The 22,611-nt window shown below is 43.9% G+C and overlaps 2 protein-coding genes across 5 annotated transcripts in view; one reads left to right on the top strand and one right to left on the bottom strand.

The window, feature by feature from the left end:
- Positions 1-22,611, bottom strand: part of RAB30 (RAB30, member RAS oncogene family) — a 112,287-nt gene that overhangs the window by 78,186 nt on the left and 11,490 nt on the right. The gene's annotated exons all lie outside the window — the stretch shown is intronic.
- Positions 5,327-20,766, top strand: LOC127043866 (uncharacterized). Its single transcript, XM_050938098.1, has 3 exons — positions 5,327-6,190; positions 6,248-7,052; positions 20,748-20,766. Exons 2-3 carry the CDS (start codon positions 6,364-6,366, stop codon positions 20,764-20,766), a joined length of 708 nt encoding a protein of 235 aa, XP_050794055.1. The 5' UTR covers positions 5,327-6,190; positions 6,248-6,363.

The raw sequence follows: 22,611 nt of genomic DNA, 5'->3' as shown, positions 1-22,611 counted from the left end.
TGTGATAAAACAAAATATTCCTCAGTGGTTCTGTTTTATCATTTATCCATTGTAAATTCAACCACAATTCCCATTATACTAAACTCACACAGAGCAACTCCTGATATTGCAAGGTAGAATGGAAGTCCTAAGTTGTTGTGTTGCAATGTACAGATTGGAGTCCACTTGTAAGTAGAATGACTATTATAATGAAGACTCCTATGGAAAAAAAATGACTTCATTATCAGATGGTTTCCCCAAATATAGCTTACAGTTGCAATGGAACATCCACTATTATAATATAAATGGAACAACCAGGAGGCATTTATTTTGCACACATTTACCATCACACCAGGAAGGATGACTTCATGGTTCAAGAACAGGACAGGGACTCAGAAGACCTGGATTCTATTCCTGGCTCTGCCACAGACTTCTTGCATGACTTTGCGTAGGTCACTTAACTGGCACAGGCGCTAAATCCACTGATGCTTGTAAAGCACTTTGAGTATTATTTTAGGACTAAAATTTGAGGACAAATCTACAAACCTAGTGACCACTACCCCTTTTCTTGAGGGTGGAAAGCTTGGAAGACTTGTGCAAATTACAATATTAGGTCACCTCTGAGGGAACACAAATTAATCCAGCCCTAAACAACCCCTGCAAATGATTCTGTTTTTCCACCAATTTATAGATCATTTTAACATGTGTTGGTTGGTTATTCTCCTGGGTTGCAGGTTTTTTAAGTTTAAAAACCAAAACATCTCTTTATTAGACACAGTTAGAGCAACTTCAATATTTAGCCAAGATCGTGTATCGGATTGTGGTGCAAAGGAAATGGATATGTGTAGAGTGGCAAGAAGAAAGAGAATTTGCTGCTGAGAGGATAAGTCCACAAGTGCATGATGGCATGACGAGATGTAGGTTGTGAATTGGTGAAGTGAGGGGTTTTTGGGTGTTAACATAGTCTTAACTGGTATTCCTTTATTTTTATCGGATTGTGTTGAAAGGATAAGCGCTTTTAGAGCCTTAACTCAAACTTAATTTTCATATAGGAATTTCCTAGTTTAAAAAAAAAAAAGCTACATGTCAGGCAGTGGGGAGCAATAAAGGGTATAGGATGGGAAGACAAAGGGGAGACAGGAAGGACAGCAGGGGATGGTTTGGGCTAGTGGTGACCATGGAGCGAATGTTGGGGGCAGCAAGTGATGAGCTAAGAGTAGTGAGTTGGGAGGGTATAAACTTTGTGGAGTAGCAAGGGACAGAAGGTAATAATGGGAGAGTAAGCAGAGATTAATAGAATGCAGGGTAGACATGGCTATACTTGGACTTGGTCTGAGATATTGGAAAGCAAGTGTGAAAGTAGAATGCATTAAATTGTAAAAATAAGAATGGATTAAAGAAATGTTGTATGTACCTTTAAGCAGAAATAAGAAATGTTGAAATACAGGTGCCAGGAAAAGAAACATTAGGCATAAACAAGGGTGCTAATGGCGAAACATTAACAGAGGATCGGTAATAGTTAGTAAGGAAATAAGTTTACCTGGGCTAGACATGCATATCTTATCAGATTCTGCTTCCTTTGTTATCTTGTTAAGTGCTCGCCCTTTTATCTGTATAAATAAGATAGTTTGTGTCTTGCATGGTGCTCACATATTCTGAATGTTATTGGCGGAGCGCTGCGCTAATAAACAGAGTGGTCTGACAAATTGTGAGTCCTGATTCTAACTTTGACAATTTGGAGGTTCCACCGAGATGGCAACCGTCTTCACTGGGGCTGTGTGATTCCTGATCGTTTTTGTAGGATGACCCTGGTAGCCGGCACCTGGGCATTTGGCCCGAGCGGTCCTCCACTAGGGCGGAAAGGCGCACAACCACAGTGAAGTCTACGCCATCGAACCTGTTGGTTCCCACTCTGTTCTGGTAGGGATCCTGGGATCTGACATCAGGAATCTGGTCAGGTAATTATTTCTGTGTTTTGTCCGGACTGAGGACTGTCCTGTCTCTGGGTCTATCTGTCCTCTTGTGGAGTGTTTGAGTCTGGGTGCCGTCTCTGTCCGGGGATCAGCCGACCAAGGGGTTCCTGTCCCCGCGGTCTGAGTGAGTGGAATCTGCACAATGGCAGCCGCACCGCACTTTGGGTAAAACCTCTAGTGTGGAAGCAAGGGCGATTGAGGCAGTAGCCTGTGGGTTCCTTTTGTGTGTTGCACTGGGCATCGCTCTGACGAACTCAAATTTTCTTCTTGTGTGATTGGTGTGTGAAGTCCTCCTGTATGGGTAACCAGACGTCTAAGTCAGGACAGTTCCCTAAATGAACGCCTGCTCATTTTATGTATTTAGGATGGGTCCAGACTCCTGTAAAAAGGGTCCAGACTCCGGTAAATTTCTGGAAAAATGGTCTATGCTAACTCACGGGGATCCCAAACTCAGTGGCCACTGTTAAAATCTTGAAACAAAGACTGAGTGGACGTCTTAAAGGACAAACTCGGCCAACCTAAAACTAAATTGGCTAAAGGAGAGGTTAATTGTTTCATGCAGTGGTGGCAAGAGGCAAATCATAGGTGGACGAAATCAAAACTCACCTCTCTCAAATATTCAAATAATAAGTTAAAAGCTTTATTAAAAGCCTCCTCTCCCATCACCAGACAGAGCGCTCCCCTTTACCCTGTTCTCCAAACCCCGGATCGATCTAACCCCCTTCATACTCCCATCTCACTGTAAAAAGGACAAAAAGCCCCTTGTTCTGTTCCCCTTTGTTATCTGCCTCAAAAACTGATTCTTTAGTGTTCCACTACCAATTCAGCAAGGAGGGTGGGCTCCTCAACTAGCCCCCACCCTTCCTGGTCCCTTTCCTTGAACATTTCTTTCAAAATTGTGAAATGACCACAATATCACTCACAAACGGTTCATTGGAAAAAGCAGGATCGGGCCCAGACAAGCAGGCAAGCAACAGATAAAGAAACAGGTTGAAAGCCCTAAGGGAATAGTGTCAGGAGTAAGAAAAGTAGTAAGTGCAGGCATGAACCCCTGGACCAATACTTAAAAGGGTGAAATCTGAGGTGATAAAAGTGTCATTTTGGAACATAAACAAGTGAATTAAGAAAAGAGAGTGAAAAGTTAGCTCTACAGAGGCTGAAGAGAATTAAGCAGTTAAACTTTGTGGAAAATGTTAAAAAGGACCATGTTAAAGAGAGAGAATTCTTGGTTTCTTTGCAGCCATTCTGAATGGAAAATGGGCCCTTTTCCAGAAGAGTGCCTGTAAATAATCCATATATACACATATACACACACATACACACAGCTATGCAAAAAAAAGCAGTGTAAAAAAATGTCAAGGAAAAGAAAATGTGTATGTATCTATTTGTCTATGTAAAGTTCTAAGAATCTAAACCAACACATCTGGTTTGTAAAACTCCTGTTTTGTAGGTGTAAGATAAATTGATTTTGTTTTTGGTTTTTAATGCCACTAAAAATTATTTTGACTCTTTAATTCAAAGTTGCAAAACTGACAGACCTTTTTGCAAGACACAGGCAATTAGTGTTGTTTAGCTTTGGGATTTAGCATTTAACCCTTAAGGGGTAACTTCATTCTTTACAAAAATAAAAATGTTTTTAAATAAAGACCAAGTCATGGCTGCAATAGGGCAGTCAAAATCAGGAGAATAGGTAGAGATTCTGGAGTCTGTTTGTTTGGTTTGGTTTTTTTGTAACAATAGCAGATAAGAGCTGTAGTGAAAGAATAAGAAATTAACAGTGACCCTCTGAAGCAACAGCAGAGGTGAGGTGCACAAAACAAAAAGAAGCAATGTTAAAAACACCGAGCCTTAAAATATCTCTGTGTAATCAGACTGTCACTTTTATAAGGGTACATGAAAACTCTGTAAGAACAAAAGAAACAGTTACACCTTATGTAAAAATTGATATGGCTAATGTTTTTAAAAAGTTATAGTATAGAAGGAATGCGCATTTTCCCTCGGACATGTGCGGTGTATATTGTAAAAAGGGGTAAAGAAATGCAAATGAAACATGCTGCTGAATTAAAATCCTATTCGGGCTCCAAAAAGAGCCGCAATAGGCTGGTTTTTTTCTTTTTCAGATCCCTGTGTGTTAAGACAGAGTCTCTGAGCTCTGCTGATGGCTTTGAATCCTAAAGTCAAGCCTGTATTGATGCAAATTACCTAACTGATAAAGAAAGGTGAGAACTGCCAGCACAAAAGAAGCTGCAAATAAAAAACATACCTGGTCAGCAAACAAACTGCCTACATAAAAGGCATGGTATAACAAGATACCTTTAATATATTTGATGCTAATGTTATTGTTAATATTAAACATTAAAATAAATTTAATGTTAGTAAGTACCCCTGTAACAACTTATAGAGTGTACGATTTTTGGAAAAATCCTTTAAAGTAATATGGTAATGATGCTTCTCAGCTATTACCTGTGAATAAACTTAAAGCTTAACACAGCAGGAAAAACATTACAAACTTGGTCTGCTATATAAGAGGAAAAACTTGAGGTACACCACCTCATGAATTTAATAACTAAACAGTGCAATTGTTAAGTATCAGAGGGTAGCCGTGTTAGTCTGGATCTGTAAAAGCAGCAAAGAATCCTGTGGCACCTTATAGACTAACAGACGTTTTGGAGCATGAGCTTTCGTGGGTGAATACCCACTTCCTCAGATGCATGTAATGGAAATATCCAGGGGCAGGTATATATATGTGTGCTAGCAAGCAAGCTAGAGATAACGAGGTCAGTTCAATCAGGGAGGATGAGGCCCTGTTCCAGCAGTTGAGGTGTGAAAACCAAGAGAGGAGAAACTGGTTCTGTAATTGGCAAGCCATTCACAGTCTTTGTTCAATCCTGAGCTGATGGTGTCAAATTTGCAGATGAACTGAAGCTCAGCAGTTTCTCTTTGAAGTCTGGTCCTGAAGTTTTTTTGGCCATCCTGCAGCAAAATTACAGAACCAGTTTCTCCTCTCTTGGTTTTCACACCTCAACTGCTGGAACAGGGCCTCATCCTCCCTGATTGAACTGACCTCGTTATCTCTAGCTTGCTTGCTAGCACACATATATATACCTGCCCCTGGATATTTCCATTACATGCATCTGAGGAAGTGGGTATTCACCCACGAAAGCTCATGCTCCAAAACGTCTGTTAGTCTATAAGGTGCCACAGGATTCTTTGCTGCTTTTACAGTGCAATTGTTGGGTCTAAACTTTTGGTGAACTTTGGGGAGCCAAAACACACCCAGACTGGCTGTCTCTGCATAATCCTTCCTGAACCCTTTTGAACAAGCACTGACCTGCAAACTACTCATGACACCCCCTTTTCTCAAATAGCCATTAGCCTTTATCTCTATGCATTTACTTGTTAACTTGCTTTTCCTGTAAAATCTTGATTGATTATGCATGACCATTATCTTTTGTTAATCACTTTGTTTACTTCTGTGTATAAATATTGATGCTCACCCCTAATAAAGGGGCCACACTTAATCTAAAGCTTTTAGAGCTAAGGATAGTGTGAGCCCGTTAATCAACGCATTGGTGTCTGGTCTCTGACAGAATTGTGTGCCCCATACCAACTCCGCACGAACTCGGGTGCTGGAGAGGTGAGTGAGGACTTGCTTTATTTACCTAACAATTTGGGGGCTCGTCCGGGATTCCTTCTGGTGCGGTACCTCTGTCCAGTGGTCAGACCACTCATATATGAATTGGCAAGGCGCCACAGGAGATTTCTCCCAGCCAATTCAATATTGAGGGGTCGTGTATTAGACAGCAGGGTAAACGCCAGTTGGAGGGCTCCTGTCAGACACCATGGGTCAAGGGACTAGCGTGCCTCTTGAGAGTCCGTTGGGGATTGTAAATAAGTTATGGAACGAAGGGAAACTCCCAGTACAGACAGGAATGTCTAGGAAGAAGTTGTACACACTATGTGTAAGGAATTGGACTGGGTATACCGCGGTATTGGCCGACCCGGAGATGAGGTGGCCTTCGTATGGCTCTTTCGAACAGGCTGCCTTAAGAGGAGTAAAGAGCCAGATCGAAAAAGACCATCCGGGACAGTTATGTTACTGGTTTTGTTGGGACACAGCAGCAGAGCTGTGGAAATCTTTAAAAATTATGGCAGTCAGGTACTCTCCCGAGAGTGAACCCCCTCCAGGTTATTTCGATGAAGGGTGTAGACCACGGCGTGTTTTGACTCGTCAGCTGGTCCCCTCTGCACCTGCCCCTATTCCTCCGCAGGGGGACTCTCTCCATGTAGCAGAGGGGAATCTGCAGGATCCCAGATTGGAATTTCTGCAGAAGGATGAGGAGGAAATGAAGGGGCAAACCTCGGGAGGAGTAGTTATTAGGCTAATGTCCAAGCAGATACAGCAGGGTGCATGCCCCCCCCTGAGGATAGCCCAGAGGATGTCCCCGTCAAATCTCTTGCGAGTAATAAAAGTATAGTTAGAGAGATGCCTTTACAGGTGCACGATCAACCTTATATGGGCAATGATGGACGGTTACAACATGCTAATATTGTGGAATATAAAGGATGGCTAGAATGGGATTTGAAAGAGTGGGGACGGTTGTCAGGGTCTTTTGGGGAAAATCCCCGAAAGATCATAGAACTTCTAGAAAGATTGTTTTTAAGTTATAATCCTACTTATACGGATGTGGATCAGTTTTTAAGTAGAGTTTTGACCGGAGAGGAACGTAGTAGATTGTGGATGGCAGAAAGGACATGGGGAGATAGCAATGCAGTTAATCTTACTTGGATGGATAGGCGGGATCTGGCCACTGGCTGGAATCCCCTAGACTGGACTCAGCCAAGGCTGACTCAGCTGCGAACAGATCGAGAGCGATTGTTAGAAAGACTCAAGGAAATGGCTCGCCGCTCGCCTAATCAGGCTAAGTTCATGCAGATTCGGCAGGAATCTGATGAGCCGCCCAGAAAGTTCTGGTCGAGGCTATTGGAGGGGGCCCGAATGTTCACTCAGATGGATCCTGAGAGAGAAGCAGACCACCCTACTCTTATTTCGTTTTTTGTGAATCAGTCGGTGCCCCCTGTAAGGGATTACTTCTTAAAGTTTCGCCCTGGTTGGGGAGCTGAGTCAGTCACTTCAGTGTTGGACGTAGCTGATTTTGCCTGGGAGAAAGAAAGGGAAAGTAGTAAAAAGAAAGAGAAAAAGGAAGAATATAAGCTGATGGCTTTAGCTTTTCACGGCGGTGTTCGAGGCAAAGGCCGTGGCCGTGGCAGGGGATTCCAGGGTGCTCGGGGAAGAGGGTCCTGGCGACCCCAGCCATCAGGAAATTGTTTTCAGTGCGGACAGCCCGGTCACTTTAAACGTGAATGCCCCTGGGGACGCCCAGAGGGTCTGGTTGCATCCGCAGATGCTTACACAAGTGAGGAATACACCCCTGCACCACCAGCTCAGCCCATTCCCCAGGCCTGGATCAACTACGGGAAACAGCAGCAGCCGCAGCAAACTTAGCCTCCTCAATGACGGTACCCCGGGGGCGAAGGCAAACAATGTGATGGTCTTATTTCCTTAATGTCTTTAGCCGGCTCCTTTCTCACTTTCTCCCCTCCCAGCAAAGAGCCTCGTTTAACCCTTTCAGTCCAGGGACTGCCTGTCTCTTTCCTCATTGATACTGGGGCTACTTTCTCTCTTTTAAATCATGCCCCCTCTCCCTGGCTATCCTCTGAGGTTAAAACTGCGACTGGGGTGGAGGGCAACCCACAGTCTCTGGAACTCACTTTGCCTTTGAATGTTATTTATGCTGATAAATGTTTTCCTCACCGTTTTCTTTTTTCCCCAGCTTGTCCGATCCCTTTGATGGGCCGGGATTTACTCTGTAAGCTTGAGGCTACTTTAACCTGCACTCCTGAAGGGGTAGGATTATTGATGACAGTGTTAGGAGATTCGGCCCCTACTCAGGGTAATTGGGAAACACCCCCCTCTCTCTCCCCTGACCTCACTGACTTGCCTTCAACCCTCTGGGGAATTTCTGACACTGATGTTGGCCTGCTCCTTTCGGCAGAGCCCGTAAGGATTCAGGTGAAGCCTTCCTTAACCCCCCCGTCAGTCCCTCAATACCCCCTGTCGCTGGAAGCCCGGGAGGGCATCCGCCCCATTATCGAGGGATTCATTGCACAAAAGCTAGTCCGCCCTCAGCGCACTCCCTGTAACACCCCTATACTGCCTGTCAAAAAGCCTCCTAAAAAGGACGGAGACCCTGTTCGTTGGCGCTTTGTACAGGATCTACGAGTTGTTAATCAATATGTGGTCCCTCTTCATGCAGTAGTTCCTGACCCAGCTACTATCATCAGCCAAATCCCCTGGGATGCTGAGTGGTTCACTGTTATTGACTTAAAATCAGCTTTTTTCAGCATTCCTGTGCACCCAGACTCTCAGTATCTCTTTGGTTTCACCTGGGAGGGACAAAGTTATGTCTGGCAACGACTTCCTCAAGGCTACAGAGACAGCCCCACGATTTTCAGCCAGTGCCTCCGCCACGACTTGGAAGGTTTCACCAGTCCGCAGGGATCCACATTGGTCCTATACGTAGATGACATCCTATTAGGTAATCGCGAAGAAGCTGCCCTCCGCATCGATGGTAAGGCACTTTTATTATACCTACACACCAGAGGCCACAAGGTAGACCCTAAAAAGATTCAGTGGGTCTCACAGAAGGTCCGATATCTGGGCTTCCTGTTAACCCCAGAGGGAAGACAGATGGACCCAGCCCGCATAAAGACTATTCAAAACTGCCCTCTACCGAACACCAAGAAACAACTTCGAGGTTTCTTAGGATTAATTGGCTTCTGTCGCCCCTGGTTGCCGTCCTGCGGGGAGTTAAGCAAACCGCTCCACCGACTCACTGCTAACCTTGCTCCTGACCCTTTGCAGTGGTCCCCGGACACTATTCAAGCCTTTCAGTTACTCAAGGACAGTGTGGCCTCCTCCATGTCTCTCCGCCCCCCCAATTACAGCAAACCCTTTCACCTTTTTGTCCACGAGAGGGGCGGAATTGCTAGTGGTGTCCTTACCCAGCTGAGCGGGCCCCACCATTTCCCGCTTGCTTTTTACTCTCAGCAAATCGACCCTGTCGCTCAGGGAACCCCATCCTGCACCCGGACTCTGGCAGCAGCTGCCCTGCTGATCACAAAGGCAAAGAGCCTAACCCTGGGTCATTTTACCACGGTTTGGACCTCTCATGCCTTGTCAGCCCTTCTGCGTAGGGGCACAACCCAAGTCTTTTCGGCCCATCGTCAGCAACAGCTAGAGGCCGAACTCTTAGAAGACACTAACCTAATTTTTGAAAGGTGTGGACCCCTTAATCCAGCTACCTTGCTTCCTGACCTGCCAGTCCTCCAGGATCAGCACGACTGTGTGGAAGTAGTTTACAGCATCTTACAGATAAGAGACAACCTGTTTGACGTGCCACTGGACAATCCCGATTGCATCCTCTTCTCGGACGGAAGCTCCTTCTATGTTGATGGCAAGCGTTTCACTGGTTATGCTGTCACCTCTGAATGGGACATTCAAGAGGCCGCCTCACTGCCAGGCAACTGGGGAGCCCAAGCCGCTGAACTCTATGCCCTGGCCCGAGCTTGCCAGTTGGCCGCTGGTAAGACCGTTACCATTTTTACTGATAGCAAATATGCTTTTGGAGTTGTGCATTGTCATATCCACCTCTGGAAGTTTCGAGGTTTCCAGACAGCTGCCGGTAAACCCATTCAGCACCTCCCCCTCATCCACAAGCTTTTGGACGCCCTCCAAAAACCCTCTGTCCTGGCTGTAGTTCACTGCCGGGCCCATACTAAATATAGTAGCCCCGTTACCCGTGGGAATGCCCTGGCTGACGCCTCCGCCAAGAAGGCTGCCACCTTACCTTTAGCCATGCCCACCTTGGCTATTGCAGCCTCCTCCTTTACTCCACCGCACCCCGTACCAGTACCCGCTGCTGAACTACAATCGTGGGAGAGCCTCGGGGCCACTCTGGTCAAAGGGACCTGGCTTATGCCAGATGGCCGAGCCTGCCTCCCTCGCTCCACATACCCCGTGGCAGTTCGCTGGCACCATGATAAAGGGGGTCACTACGGCACGCACGCCCTCGTGGACACCATCGCTCGCTTTTGGTATGCTCCAGGCATTCAACCCTATTGCCTATCAATAGTGAAAGCATGCAGCACATGTCAGCGTAATGGACCTGCTCCGCCTCTTAACAAAATTAAGGGTGGAAGACCTCCGCCTGCTGCTCCATTTCAACATCTTCAAATTGACTTTGCAGATATGCCAAAGGCTTTTGGGAAAAAGCACCTCCTTGTTTTGGTTTGCCCTCTGACTTCCTGGGTCGAAGCTTTTCCTACTGCTAATTGTACTGCCGCCACAGTGGCGAAGATTCTCCTTAGAGACATTGTACCCCGTTTTGGCATCCCTCTTGTGCTCGACTCAGATCGCGGACCTCACTTTACTGGTCATGTCCTTGGCCGTTTAGAACAAGGACTGGGCATTTCACACTCCTTTCATACACCCTACCACCCCCAGTCTAGCGGGAAAGTTGAGCGTATGAATAGGGAACTTAAGTTTACATTGGCTAAATACTGTCAGGAAACAGGATTAAAGTGGCCTCAGGTACTTCCTTTGGTCCTGTTTCACCTTCGTACTCGCCCAACCCGCGCATTGGGATTATCCCCCTTTGAACTGCTCTATGGACACCCCCCTTTCAAAGGCGGGGCGCTACCACGTACTGATGTTTCACTATTGGGAGGGGATCATATGACCGCGTGTCAGTTTCTCTCCCTACAGGCTCGCCTCCGTACCCTTTGGAAAGCCTCGCAGTTTTCCCAGACCGTGCCGCTGGAGGAACAGATCCACCCGTTCCAACCAGGGGACTTCGTCTGGGCCAAAAAGTTCGTTCGTGACGACACCCTCCAGCCAAGGTTTACTGGACCCCACCAGGTTCTTTTGACAACCCAGACTGCAGTGTTCCTGGAAGGACGCAAATCTTGGATCCACCACTCCCACGTCAAGCCAGCCGTAGTGGACCACAGTGACGGACCAGCAGCTCTTGTCACCACTGAGGACACTGCCTCCGACCAGTGGACCAGCTTACCTCTCTCAGACATTAGACTTAAATTGACTCGAAAAAAATGAGAGGACCCTTTATTCTGACAACTGTATGTTTTTTTTTATGCTTTTTTAGTTTATTTTCTGCTTATGAAGATAATGCTTTTATTAGATATTCCCACGAGGTTAAAACTCGTATTTTAGGAAATAGAAGTAATTGCTGGGTATGTACTCAATTTCCAGTAAATGCAGCACAGGGACTCCCCTTCACACCCATTCCCCTAACCACTGCTAATATGACTTGGATGCCACCGACTAGAATAAAAGATCCAGTCCAACCCAATCTTACATGGGACAAAACAGGAGTGCCAATTAACAAATATCTCAGGGTAACCAATCAAACAGGATCACTGTGTTTTGTTAAAGGAAAAGGGTCAACTTTTGTGGGAACAAGTAAATGCAACATATATTTTAATGGCACCGCCTTTAGTAAAAATCTTGGCTTCAAGCCTTGCGCATCCCACTTATCCCATATGTGGATCCCTCACCCCGATCCAACCTTTTCAACTTTTTCATGGAGGGGCAGGTTTTCAGAGTCAGTTTTTAAAAAGCCCTGCTCAGATCTCAAGGGTGTCCAACTAATTGTTAAAGGATACACAATTGCCTTCTACAACTGCTCAAGCAGTACTACACTGCCCTTTGAGAACAACACTACCAAATTGTGCCTCTGCAGTTCACACAACGACCCCTCTGCGTTACCAGGGGAACAGTGGTACAACGGGTGGTGGGTTACCTCCTACTTTGAGAAATGGAATACCCAAAACGCATTATATGGAACATACTGGGTGTGCGGGCCCAAAGCTTATTATTTTCTCTCCCCTGATTGGGCAGGGTCATGTTATTTGGCATGGCTAGCACCGCCTTCTCGCATCTCCCTCACTCCCCCTCATTTTCCCCACGTTCGTAACATCCGTGAAACTGACAGAGATATTAATCTCCGTGATGGTTTGTCCTGGCAGCGGTGGGCTGGTCACACTAGCTTGAAGGGTGCTATCATCCGTCTACAGGGACTATTAGAATCTTTGACCAATGAAACTGCAACCCTATTTGAAAATCAGGCCGGGAAAATGTCCCAGCTGCGCCAGTTAGCTTTGCAAAACAGAATGGCTTTAGACATAATGTTAGCAGCCCAGGGAGGAACTTGCGCCCTCATAAATGAAGAATGCTGTGTTTTTGTAAATGACACCTACTCTGACACTTTTCAACGTACCAAACACCTAAGGGAAATGGCTAAAAACTACTCCTCTGGCCAGCCACCTTATGATTGGTGGGGAGCCTTATGAAATTGGCTGCCCGGATTTGGGTGGGTTAAAAAACTCTTGGTGGGTGTTGTTGGGGCCATAGTAGTCCTTATAATACTGTGTTGCTGTATTCAGTGTGTCCCCTCCCTCATAAACTCATGTAAGTCAGTTTATTCTTTTCCCACTTCAGCTAAAAGCCTTACTCTCTTCGAATTGGCCCAGGCTGAAATTGCCAAGCGGCCCTTGAGATATTGAAATAGGGTGTAGCTTTTTGATTAATAGTTATCCCAAAGCTACAAATGGAGGAATGTTGGGTCTAAACTTTTGGTGAACTTTGGGGAGCCAAAACACACCCAGACTGGCTGTCTCTGCATAATCCTTCCTGAACCCTTTTGAACAAAGCACTGACCTGCAAACTACTCATGACACCCCCTTTTCTCAAATAGCCATTAGCCTTTATCTCTATGCATTTACTTGTTAACTTGCTTTTCCTGTAAAATCTTGATTGATTATGCATGACCATTATCTTTTGTTAATCACTTTGTTTACTTCTGTGTATAAATATTGATGCTCACCCCTAATAAAGGGGCCACACTTAATCTAAAGCTTTTAGAGCTAAGGATAGTGTGAGCCCGTTAATCAACGCATTGGTGTCTGGTCTCTGACAGAATTGTGTGCCCCATACCAACTCCGCATGAACTCGGGTGCTGGAGAGGTGAGTGAGGACTTGCTTTATTTACCTAACACAATAATTTCTGCATAACCCTTAAAAAGTAGAAGCCATTAAAACCTGGCCTGCCTATAAAACAAACAACAATAAAAACAAAAAACCACAAAAAATATGGGGGTAATTCCTCTGTTTTGCCTGCAATCAGCAAGGGTATTTGTAAAAGAAAGGAATCTTTTAAGTAATAATCAATGCTACCCCAAAAGGGGTAGAAAAATGTTATTTTTGTCTTTCAGATAATCCAAAGTACTGTATAATGGGCTATGTGTATGTGTTAATTCTTGGGGAAAAGTGTTTAAAAAGTGTTAGCAACCCACCAGAAGACAAATGTAAATGTAATGTAAGTACTGTGTTTACCAATAATCACATTTACTATTTGCCACAACAACAACAAGAGTCTCAGCTTACTGTAAGCACTGATTTAGCTCAGTTCTCTATCAAGCTTGGCACTGAATGGCAGACAGTTACCAATCATCTGTTAAAAGGTAAAAAGGTAATGTGGAAAACTGGACCATTCATATTATACACACAAATGGGGACATGTTAAGAATTGCCACTACAGAAAAACATAACAGCTTACCATTGGCATAACATATTTTCTGGATGGTCTCCTACAACTACTGGCATACTAACGTTACTACCCCTAATTGTTTTTAGTTTTAAACTGTATGTGTTTAATTGAAATGTTTAAAATGTGCTGGTAAATAAAACAAATGTATGTAAAGCTAAAGCCACAGGCCCAAATCACCTCCCAGTATTTTCTATTATGTGGACTAAATAAGAAGTGACACTGGCGATTAATAATCTTAGTGTCAAAAGGGGGATATGTAGGAGCAGGATTTTATAAAGAATTCCCATAAAGAATTAAAGCATAATTTGATTTCATCCTGCTAGCCACCTTTTTTAAATACCAGAAAGAAATGACCCCCTGGGACTATAAGATTCTGTTTTCCCATATGCATTACAAATTGGGCCCTCTCTAACTCTTTGTTTTAAGATTTAGGTAGTAAGAGACAGGATTCTCTATTGTGTCCATGTTAAGTAAATTAGAGAAACATTAAAGGCCTGGGTCTCAATGTAAATTGTCTTGGTTATCAATTGTAAAACTTAGCAAGGTTTAATTTGCAATGCCTTTTTTTTTTTGCTCGATATAAAATACTACTGTGAATGAGGAATGTATGCATCAGGAAAAGATAAGGTGTGAAGGCCATTGTTATAGCCAGAGTCAAGGAAGAAGTAGTAAAGAGACTTAAAGAACATCAAAGAATCACCAGGCAGTGCTTACTATCCCGACGGCTGTTAAACTGTCTGGCATCTCAGAGTGGATACATGCTTCGCAGTGTAAGAATGCACCACCCCTAGTGAACCAATCATCACCTCAGGACCATGCAGAGTCAACTGTGACTCCAGAAGAAGACATAGAGGAACAGCCTGCAATACCTTACAATCTACGCTCTCATAAGGGTTGCCAGAAGCAGATGACTACATAAAGCAGGGCCCAAGAAGAAGCAGTAGTGAGCCTAGCGCCTGCTGCCTCGTGGACATAAAACTATGACTGCAGTTCCCTCAGTTGAGGTTGTCAGAACCAGAAGGGCCCTGCCTCCAACATGCACTTCTGGTGGTGCCTGTTCCTCGGCTGTTGGTGTCTTAAGGTCTAGGGAGGCCACAAAGACAATTCTTTTATCCAGCAGCAAGTGTGAATAGCTCAGACCCTTATTATTTCTAAATGCTGGATCTGCAGCCACATCCCAGCCCACTTTCAAACTGGTGTTCCTGTCCTGGCTACCCATTCAATTCCCCAGACCTCACTGGAGGACCTTGTCCATTTAACACAATATGGAACAGTAATGACACCTGGGCACAGGCTATTGGCAGTTCCTTTATCCCATTTGGGAGAGTAATACACCAGGCAAAAAGGCTCCTGAGGTTACAAGCAGTAGTTGAAATAATGGCAAATGAAACCAGAGAAAGTTTAAAAACTCTGCCCAAAGAAACAGGGGCGATCTGACAGGTGGCCCTCCAAAACCGTCAGGCATTAGACATAGTGCTGGTGGCCAAAGGAGGGATCTGTGCTCTCATTGGAAAACAATGTTGTCTGTTTATACCTGACAATACCAATGAGGTAATAGATCGCGCTAGCCACTTAGAACAAATCGCATATCTTCCCCATGAAGAGTCAAGTTCTTTATGGAAGTGGCTAAGTAACCTGTTCAATTTCTCTGGCATAGGAAACTGGTTGTTTCAGGGAGCCCTAACTATCCTGTTTGGAATCTTAGTGAATTTTGTATGCCTTCAGTTAATCTCCTGTTGTATCCAGAATTGTGTCACCCAGATAGCTGCCCCAAACCAGAGTGCTAATATGATGATTTTAAATATCACTGATGAAGAAATAAAGAACAATTGATTTGTGGAACCAGTAAAATTTTGGTCATGGCGTGAGCTTGACCAAAAGGAGGGATTGTGAAAGTAGAATGAATTAAATTGTAAAAATAAGAATGGATTAAAGAAATGTTGTATGTACCTTTAAGCAGAAATAAGAAATGTTGAAATACAGGTGCCAGGAAAAGAAACATTAGGCATAAACAAGGGTGCTAATGGCGAAACATTAACAGAGGATCGGTAATAGTTAGTAAGGAAATAAGATATGCATGTCTAGCCCAGGTAAACTTATCAGATTCTGCTTCCTTTGTTATCTTGTTACGTGCTCGCCCTTTTATCTGTATAAATAAGATAGTTTGTGTCTTGCATGGTGCTCACATATTCTGAATGTTATTGGCGGAGCGCTGCGCTAATAAACAGAGTGGTCTGACAAATTGTGAGTCCTGATTCTAACTTTGACAATTGAAAAGCAAGCAAAGAGTATAAAACTTCAAGGGAGCATTTTTAAAAAGTGTTGTTTCCGCACAAAGTTAGTACATATTTTAAAATTCAGTCATCTGCTGAAGAATTACTGTGCTAAAGCCAGGAGACAAATCAAATCACTAAAGCATGAATCAGAAGGATTTTAGTACAAATCTCAATGCAACCTTGACAAGGGAGTCGCTACCAACGCCTCCATAATATATAAAAATATTTGATCTCACATGCACACAGTGAAACAAAACATCCTTTTATCGACTACACATAGCCTTTGGATTCACTATTGAGTTTAGGAAACATCATAGGATAGTCATGGTGATGAGAGCATGAGTCCTGGAAATATATTGTTTAAAATGTCAAATGTGACAGGTATTTTGCATCCCAGTTGACCTTTATATTCCTCATGTTACAACATTGCTTATGTACTGATAACAGAGGATAGGTTTAAACACAATATTTGCCATAAGCCTACCAAATGAAGCCCAAATGAACTCTCCACATAAAAGGCATTTTTGTAATCCTAGGGATGGAATACCTTGCCTCTACTGAAGAAAAAAGTTCTTGCTATCCGTTCATTAATCTGCTCCTTTGGTTGACTAGTGCTTCTCTGTGGTAGCCTCACATACCATCTACAGGTGAAGCTTGCAGCTCACAGATTCTCACTGAAATTGGTTTGCAAATACTTTGTTGGCAAGTAATAACTTCCCTGCAGATTCCTGACTGAAACTGGAGCAACCATGGAAAGTGACTATCGAGGTAGAACACCTGATTTGCAGATTTTGAGGAATATACCAAGGGCTGCGTAAGTACTTACACAGTGCAGGCACTATCAGTGAAGTTAAAGTAATCTCGTAGAGGCACTTTCTGTGTCATCTTATATGTCTTATAGCAAGAGTCAGTACCTGCCACCTATAGCGGTTATAATCCAAATAGGCAAAACAGAGCAAGGATAGCGGAAACAGATGCACAGAAAAGTGAAGGGACTTGCTGAGGTCACAAAGTTGGTTGCTGGCAGAAGTGAAAATAGCAACCCATGTCTCCTGTCCCCTACTTCAGTGCTCTTCCACTAGACCACTTCCTTTTCTTCCTGGCTCTATTTCACTTTTTTCCTGTCTCATAATGTACAATTTCACAGGTCTGTCTGTGTTTCAGCCCTCTCATATCTATATCCCTCTGTCCTTGTACTGCGTCCTCTACCTCCTCCTCTGTATTTGGCCTCTTTTATTCTCCCACCTCTTCCCCACTGCCAGGAAAGGCAAAGGGGATGGGATTCCTTCGAGGGCTGTCCCTGGACCCTGTTCAGGGGATCCAGCTTTTGTATTTTGCCTTGGAAGTGCCAGATAAAATTATAGCTGCTGGAATGGAGAAGGAAAATTTTCTTCCCCACGCCCCCTTCTGATCCTGTTGCCTCCTATCTCCTGGCATGGGAAGTGAAGTATTCACCATTCTCTAGCACTCCCTCTGTTTTCTCGCTGCCTCAAGAGGTAGGCAGTGCATGTTACAACACAGACAAACCCAGACAGGCACATTACCCCTGTGTCAGTCCATCTTCTCAGTATTTCACCAAAGGGGGTTGTATGTGGTCTCTGAGGAAAGGTAAAGTGTAGCTGATTGTCTTGGTTATTGTGAGATGTTTGTATAGAAAGTCAGTTCTAGAGTTATGCAACATGAGGATATTATGTCCCAAAGCTGTCCAGAGTCAAACCTATCACCTGAGAGGGGGCAGTCTGAGCGCTGACTCAACCAACGTAAGAATAATGAACATCTGTGGAGGCAGACCCCGCTGACTGGCTGAGTGAGATGCAGGCTTCAGCATTTGCAAAGACAAAAGAACCCCAATAAAAGTCTCTGAACAGGATACCCCTGGGTCGGGGATGTGATAGGCCAAGCCTTTCTCTGGGTCACACTCAGGCAGTTTCAGAATTTCATTCCCTTTCCCCACTTGGGAACTTCACTCTAGCCTTTCTAGCTTCTCAGGCATGGTGGGTCTCCCACTTCAGGGGATGTTCTGTCTGAGCCTCCTTATAAAAGTCTGGTTTATCTACAGTGGTCTGGCATAACTGACCCCGTGAGAGTTGATTTTGACCCCTGCCCCGCAGTGATCAGCTTGTCCATGGTCTGTTAAGCCCTTGTGGGTGGTGGAGGCTTATCAGTGGTTTCTCTCTCAGTGGTTCTGTAGCAAGAGTCAGCTAGTTCTGAGGCACAGCACCTTTCCTGTTGGTCACCCCTTCCTGAGACAAGCTATCATTTTTAAGTTTGCTTCCTCCAGCTGTGTATTTAGTACCGGTTGAGCCCAGAGGAGCTGGTTAGTCTTCTGATCGAGATGGGGCATGTACCATCACAGGGAACAATGGGCAGGAATTGTATAAGAGAATTCCTCCCCATTACAGGAGCAGGGACTCCAACAGCGTGAGGCTCTCATGAAAATTGAATCCCAGTTTTTGGACCCATCTTGCAAGGAATGACCTTTGGGTGAAAGATCCAGTTAGACAGGAAAGTGATTTGTGAATAAGTTTAGGCTATCGATTGCATGTTATATCTTTCGTTTCTCTGTAACCTTCTGTTTCCAAATCCTTATATGTGCTTTTCATTGAATCTTCATCTCAAACTCTTGTAAATAAACTTGAACAGGTTTATAGTAAAACCAGATTGAAGTGCCTTTTGCTAAGAAGAGTGCTGAACAGAGGTGAAACCAGTCAACTTGGGTGCACTGCTTTCTTGGAGGCAGCGGATCTATGTGCATTGTGGGCGTCCAGAAGATTAAGGGACTGGGCACTCAAGTTGAACAAAATGGGGTGTGTAAATTCCTAGCCTGCAGAGAGAAAGAGCAGGGCTTGCGGAGCCTGGAGTGGAGCGCCTGTGTTACCAGTAGCCAGTAACTGGAGAGTGTTTCCCCCGGTGAGCATAGACAGGGCTCCCTCTCACTGTGAGCAGGTGATAAATATTAACCCTAGACACCGAGGGTCACCCCAAAAAAGTGTCACACGCTTCCAGGGTTCTACTCCTAGCTCAGCTGCAGTTTGAATCCTTGTTTGCAGTGAACAGCTATAGTGCCATTTCCTTCTCCACACAGCACCAAAGTAAGACTGTTCGGATTCTTAGCCCCACTGCTGCTCACAGGATTCTGAACAGCAGCAGATGAAGGGAAAGACACTAGTCAGTTTTTTCTGTACTATCACTTGGGAAAGTTCTGAACAGCAGAGGCAGCACTGGAGCTGTCTGCAGGCTTTGGAAGGCAGTACTGCACTGGTTTTCACTCTATTTGGAAGGCTTTCACAGCCATAGCCACTACATGATTTTTTTTTTAAAAGCATGGTTTCTCAAGAAGCTGATGGCAGCTGCCCAAGAAATCTTCCAACTCACTCCACAGGACACTATGCTCTTCCCTCTGGCAATTCTGTCCTTCGTCAACTTTCATAACTCTATCCTTTCAAGAAGGAACTGTTATTTGTGCAGTGAATGAAAGTTCAGTGTGAACTTTCCATTTACATGTTAATGAAGCTTTGCCTAGTAAGATGTTACTGGACTTTTTCAGTAATATGAAGAAGCTAGGGAAAATAATGTGCCAATATGCAAAGGATTTTGGTTGCTGGAAGGTTGATGATTGCCCTGTTCTGCTCATTCACTTTGAGGCATTAGGCATTGGCCACTGTTGGAAGACCAGACACTGAGCTGATATCCTCTCCCAGCTCTCCTCCAACTTCCAATCATACCCTCAACATTTCATTTACAGGCTCTTCTTCGGGGGGTCCTACACTTAGCCACCTCCTCTGCTCCCTCTGCACACACTCTGTGGGTGATCTCATTCACAAATACGCTGAGGACTCGTAGATTTACCTTTCTACTCCTAACCAATCTCCTGGGCAAACCAAAATCTCAGTCTGTCATTCTGTAAGAACTGAAGAACTTAAAAATGGCCATGCTAGGTCAGACCAAAGGTCCACCAAGCTCAGTATCTGGTCTTCCAACAGTGGCCAATGCCTGATGCCTCAAAGTGAATGAGCAGAACAGGGCAATCATCAACCTTCCAGCAACCAAAATCCTTTGCATATTGGCACATTATTTTCCCCAACTTCTTCATATTACTGAACAAGTCCAGTAACATCTTACTAGGTAAAGCTTCATTAACATGTAAATGGAAAGTTCACACTGAACTTTCATTCACTGCACAAATAACAGTTCCTACTTGAAAGGATACACAATTAAAGTCATAAGCACAAATAATAAAAGGATTAGAAGGAGACTGGTTGGCTGTATATGTCACAGTAATGTCTGAAAAGCAACTTCTTAAGAAATAAATCAATCTTTCTGGTAGGAATAGATTACAACAATAAATGAGTAAGAGTCAAATGCTGAAAAATATGCGCTGAAAATTCAGCATTAGTTTAGCCATTGGTTGCCAATGTATTTTTAAATAAGAAAAAGCATTAGTTGTTTTTTTTTTTAAATACTTGAATTCTCTGTACCTAGAATACTAAAAATTAGAACGGAGTGAATCCTTTATTCACTCTATTCCAGCAAGCCAAAAACAGGCACTTACCCAATAAGCTACAACTTGGCCGAAAGCACAGTTGTACAAAATACATATTTTGCAAATAGACAGTAATTGTATAACTCACCAAGGAGTCACCTCTGACTGCAGAGTTCTCAGTCAGCCCAGTAGTAACGGAACTCCAGACAGGCACATCTGTTTGCAGAACCAAGCCCACAGAACATCAGTCATGAGGCTAAATGAAGAGCATTATCAAAAGGAATATTAAACAGGACAAAAAGAAGTCGTTGACATTTTAAGATTTAATTTAATTTTTTTAAATTTTCAGAACAGAGTCTGACATTTAACATTTTGACCTGATTACTTAATAGCTACTTTCGGAACTGATGTAATAGACTGACTGATAGGATGAGCGACAGTCAAAGTAAACAACAATTAATGCCGGTTTTGTTATTTTGCTTCAGAGACCAATTCAGCAGAAATGCAGACCTTAAAGGAGAGACTGTGTTTAATATTTATTTAGACATCATCCTCATTTATCTTAGCCATAGTGATTATGGCATTTTGGCTGAATTGTTTGTTTGTTTTCTGTTGGTTGGCTGTGTTGTGGGAGTCTGTGTTCAATTTATTTTGGATTCAGTCATTCCAATTTTGAAATTTGCAATAAGGAGAATAACTAAAACTACTCAATTTTTGAATAAGGTTTATTTTTGTCCATGCTTAAGGTGACATTCTGTCTTTTTATGATTGCCAGTGCATTACTTCCACTGTCTCTCTTCATAACCGCATATCAGTTCAGGAAGCAGGAAGTAGTTGATTTTAGTTTAAATACCCATCAAAACCACTCACATACTTAAAGCTCAGCATGTGCTTAAGTGCTTTGCAGAAATGGGTCCTCAGTCACAATCTGTTTCCCTGACCTGTACCTGGGGCAGCGTCAGAGCTGGATTTCCAATTGAACACAGTAGGCAGGTGCCATAAGAGTGCCTAAAAGTGGGTTAAAAGTTTCATTTTTTATGGAAAACAAGGTCAGCCGTAGGCAGCTGAAGATGCTGTGCCTAGAAGCACAGAAGATGTAAATCCATCCTTGGGCAGTGTGGTTAAGTATTGCCCCAAACTCAGGCTGGATTGCAAGGAGAAAATCCAGCCCTTTGTAATAAAGTGAGAATCTTTAATGGTCCAGTATTCACATGACTTGAAAATCCTCTTCACAAGGTCAAGCAGAAAGTTTGTCCAGCCCTGGGGAGCAGGCTGAGAAGAGGAACACTGCAAAAAGAGGACAAGGAGATAAAACCAATTCACATGGGAGGCGTGAGAAAGGGGCAGAAGTTTAAGTGTAAACTGTAAGTTATTTCTGATGGCAGCACAGTATTTTTTAGTGCAGTTGCTGCTGCTAATACTATTCATGGAATAAGTCCATAAATGGTGCATTAGAGTAGCTGATTCTAGGCTAGAACAGAGGGAACTGTGGGCATTTGATCCACAATTCCCCGAGAGGACAGTGGGGTATCCGACATTACACAGCAGCTGGCCCCACAATACACAGCGCTGATTTCCCACAAGGTAGTGGTCCTGGAAGCAGGGCAGAGGACACTAGATGCCTACCCACAGTGCAACAGTTTTGCTGATACATTTTGAGACCATGCGGGCACAATCCACCCATGCAAGTGGCCAACTGCGTAGGTGTGCTGCTGAAAGAGTTTTGTGGTGGCACAATGACGACAGAATTTTTTACTGGTACAACTTGCTAGTGCAGACAAGGCCAATGCTAAGAAGTTTCGTCTTTGGGTTTGAAGGTATAGGGGGAGTTTTTCAACACCTGAATATGGATCTATTTGTTTAAGTCTGTACTTAAGCTATTATACTGAAGTAGGGGTCAGGTAGGGAGAAGTGGAGCCCTAGGAGTTTCTCCCCCTATTCTATTTTTAAAAAACAATAATTTCAGGGTGATTGATTATTACCCAGACCCACAATGCACCTCACGTTGAGAGAGTCAGGAATTAACATGGGAGCAATTATCCTTTAAGAGATGAGCATGGGGTATAAATGTTTTAAACACAAGTCACATATGACAACAAATCACATGTCACAAGCAGCAGCTTTGGTCTCACAGTTCAGATAAAGCAATTTCCATTTGGTTAGGTGTTCACACTTTTTTCTTTGCAAGACAGTTAACATAAATTTCTACTCAT

The sequence above is a fragment of the Gopherus flavomarginatus genome, chromosome 1 (assembly GCF_025201925.1).
Source record: "Gopherus flavomarginatus isolate rGopFla2 chromosome 1, rGopFla2.mat.asm, whole genome shotgun sequence".
In the NCBI taxonomy this organism is placed as follows: domain Eukaryota; kingdom Metazoa; phylum Chordata; order Testudines; family Testudinidae; genus Gopherus; species Gopherus flavomarginatus.
Note: the sequence above shows the minus strand (reverse complement) of the source record. Positions and strands in the feature narration are given on the sequence as shown.

Bases quoted from the DNA above. Each gene is read 5' to 3' on its own strand.
- LOC127043866 (XM_050938098.1), top strand. From the start codon at position 6,364: ATGCCCCCCCCTGAGGATAGCCCAGAGGATGTCCCCGTCAAATCTCTT.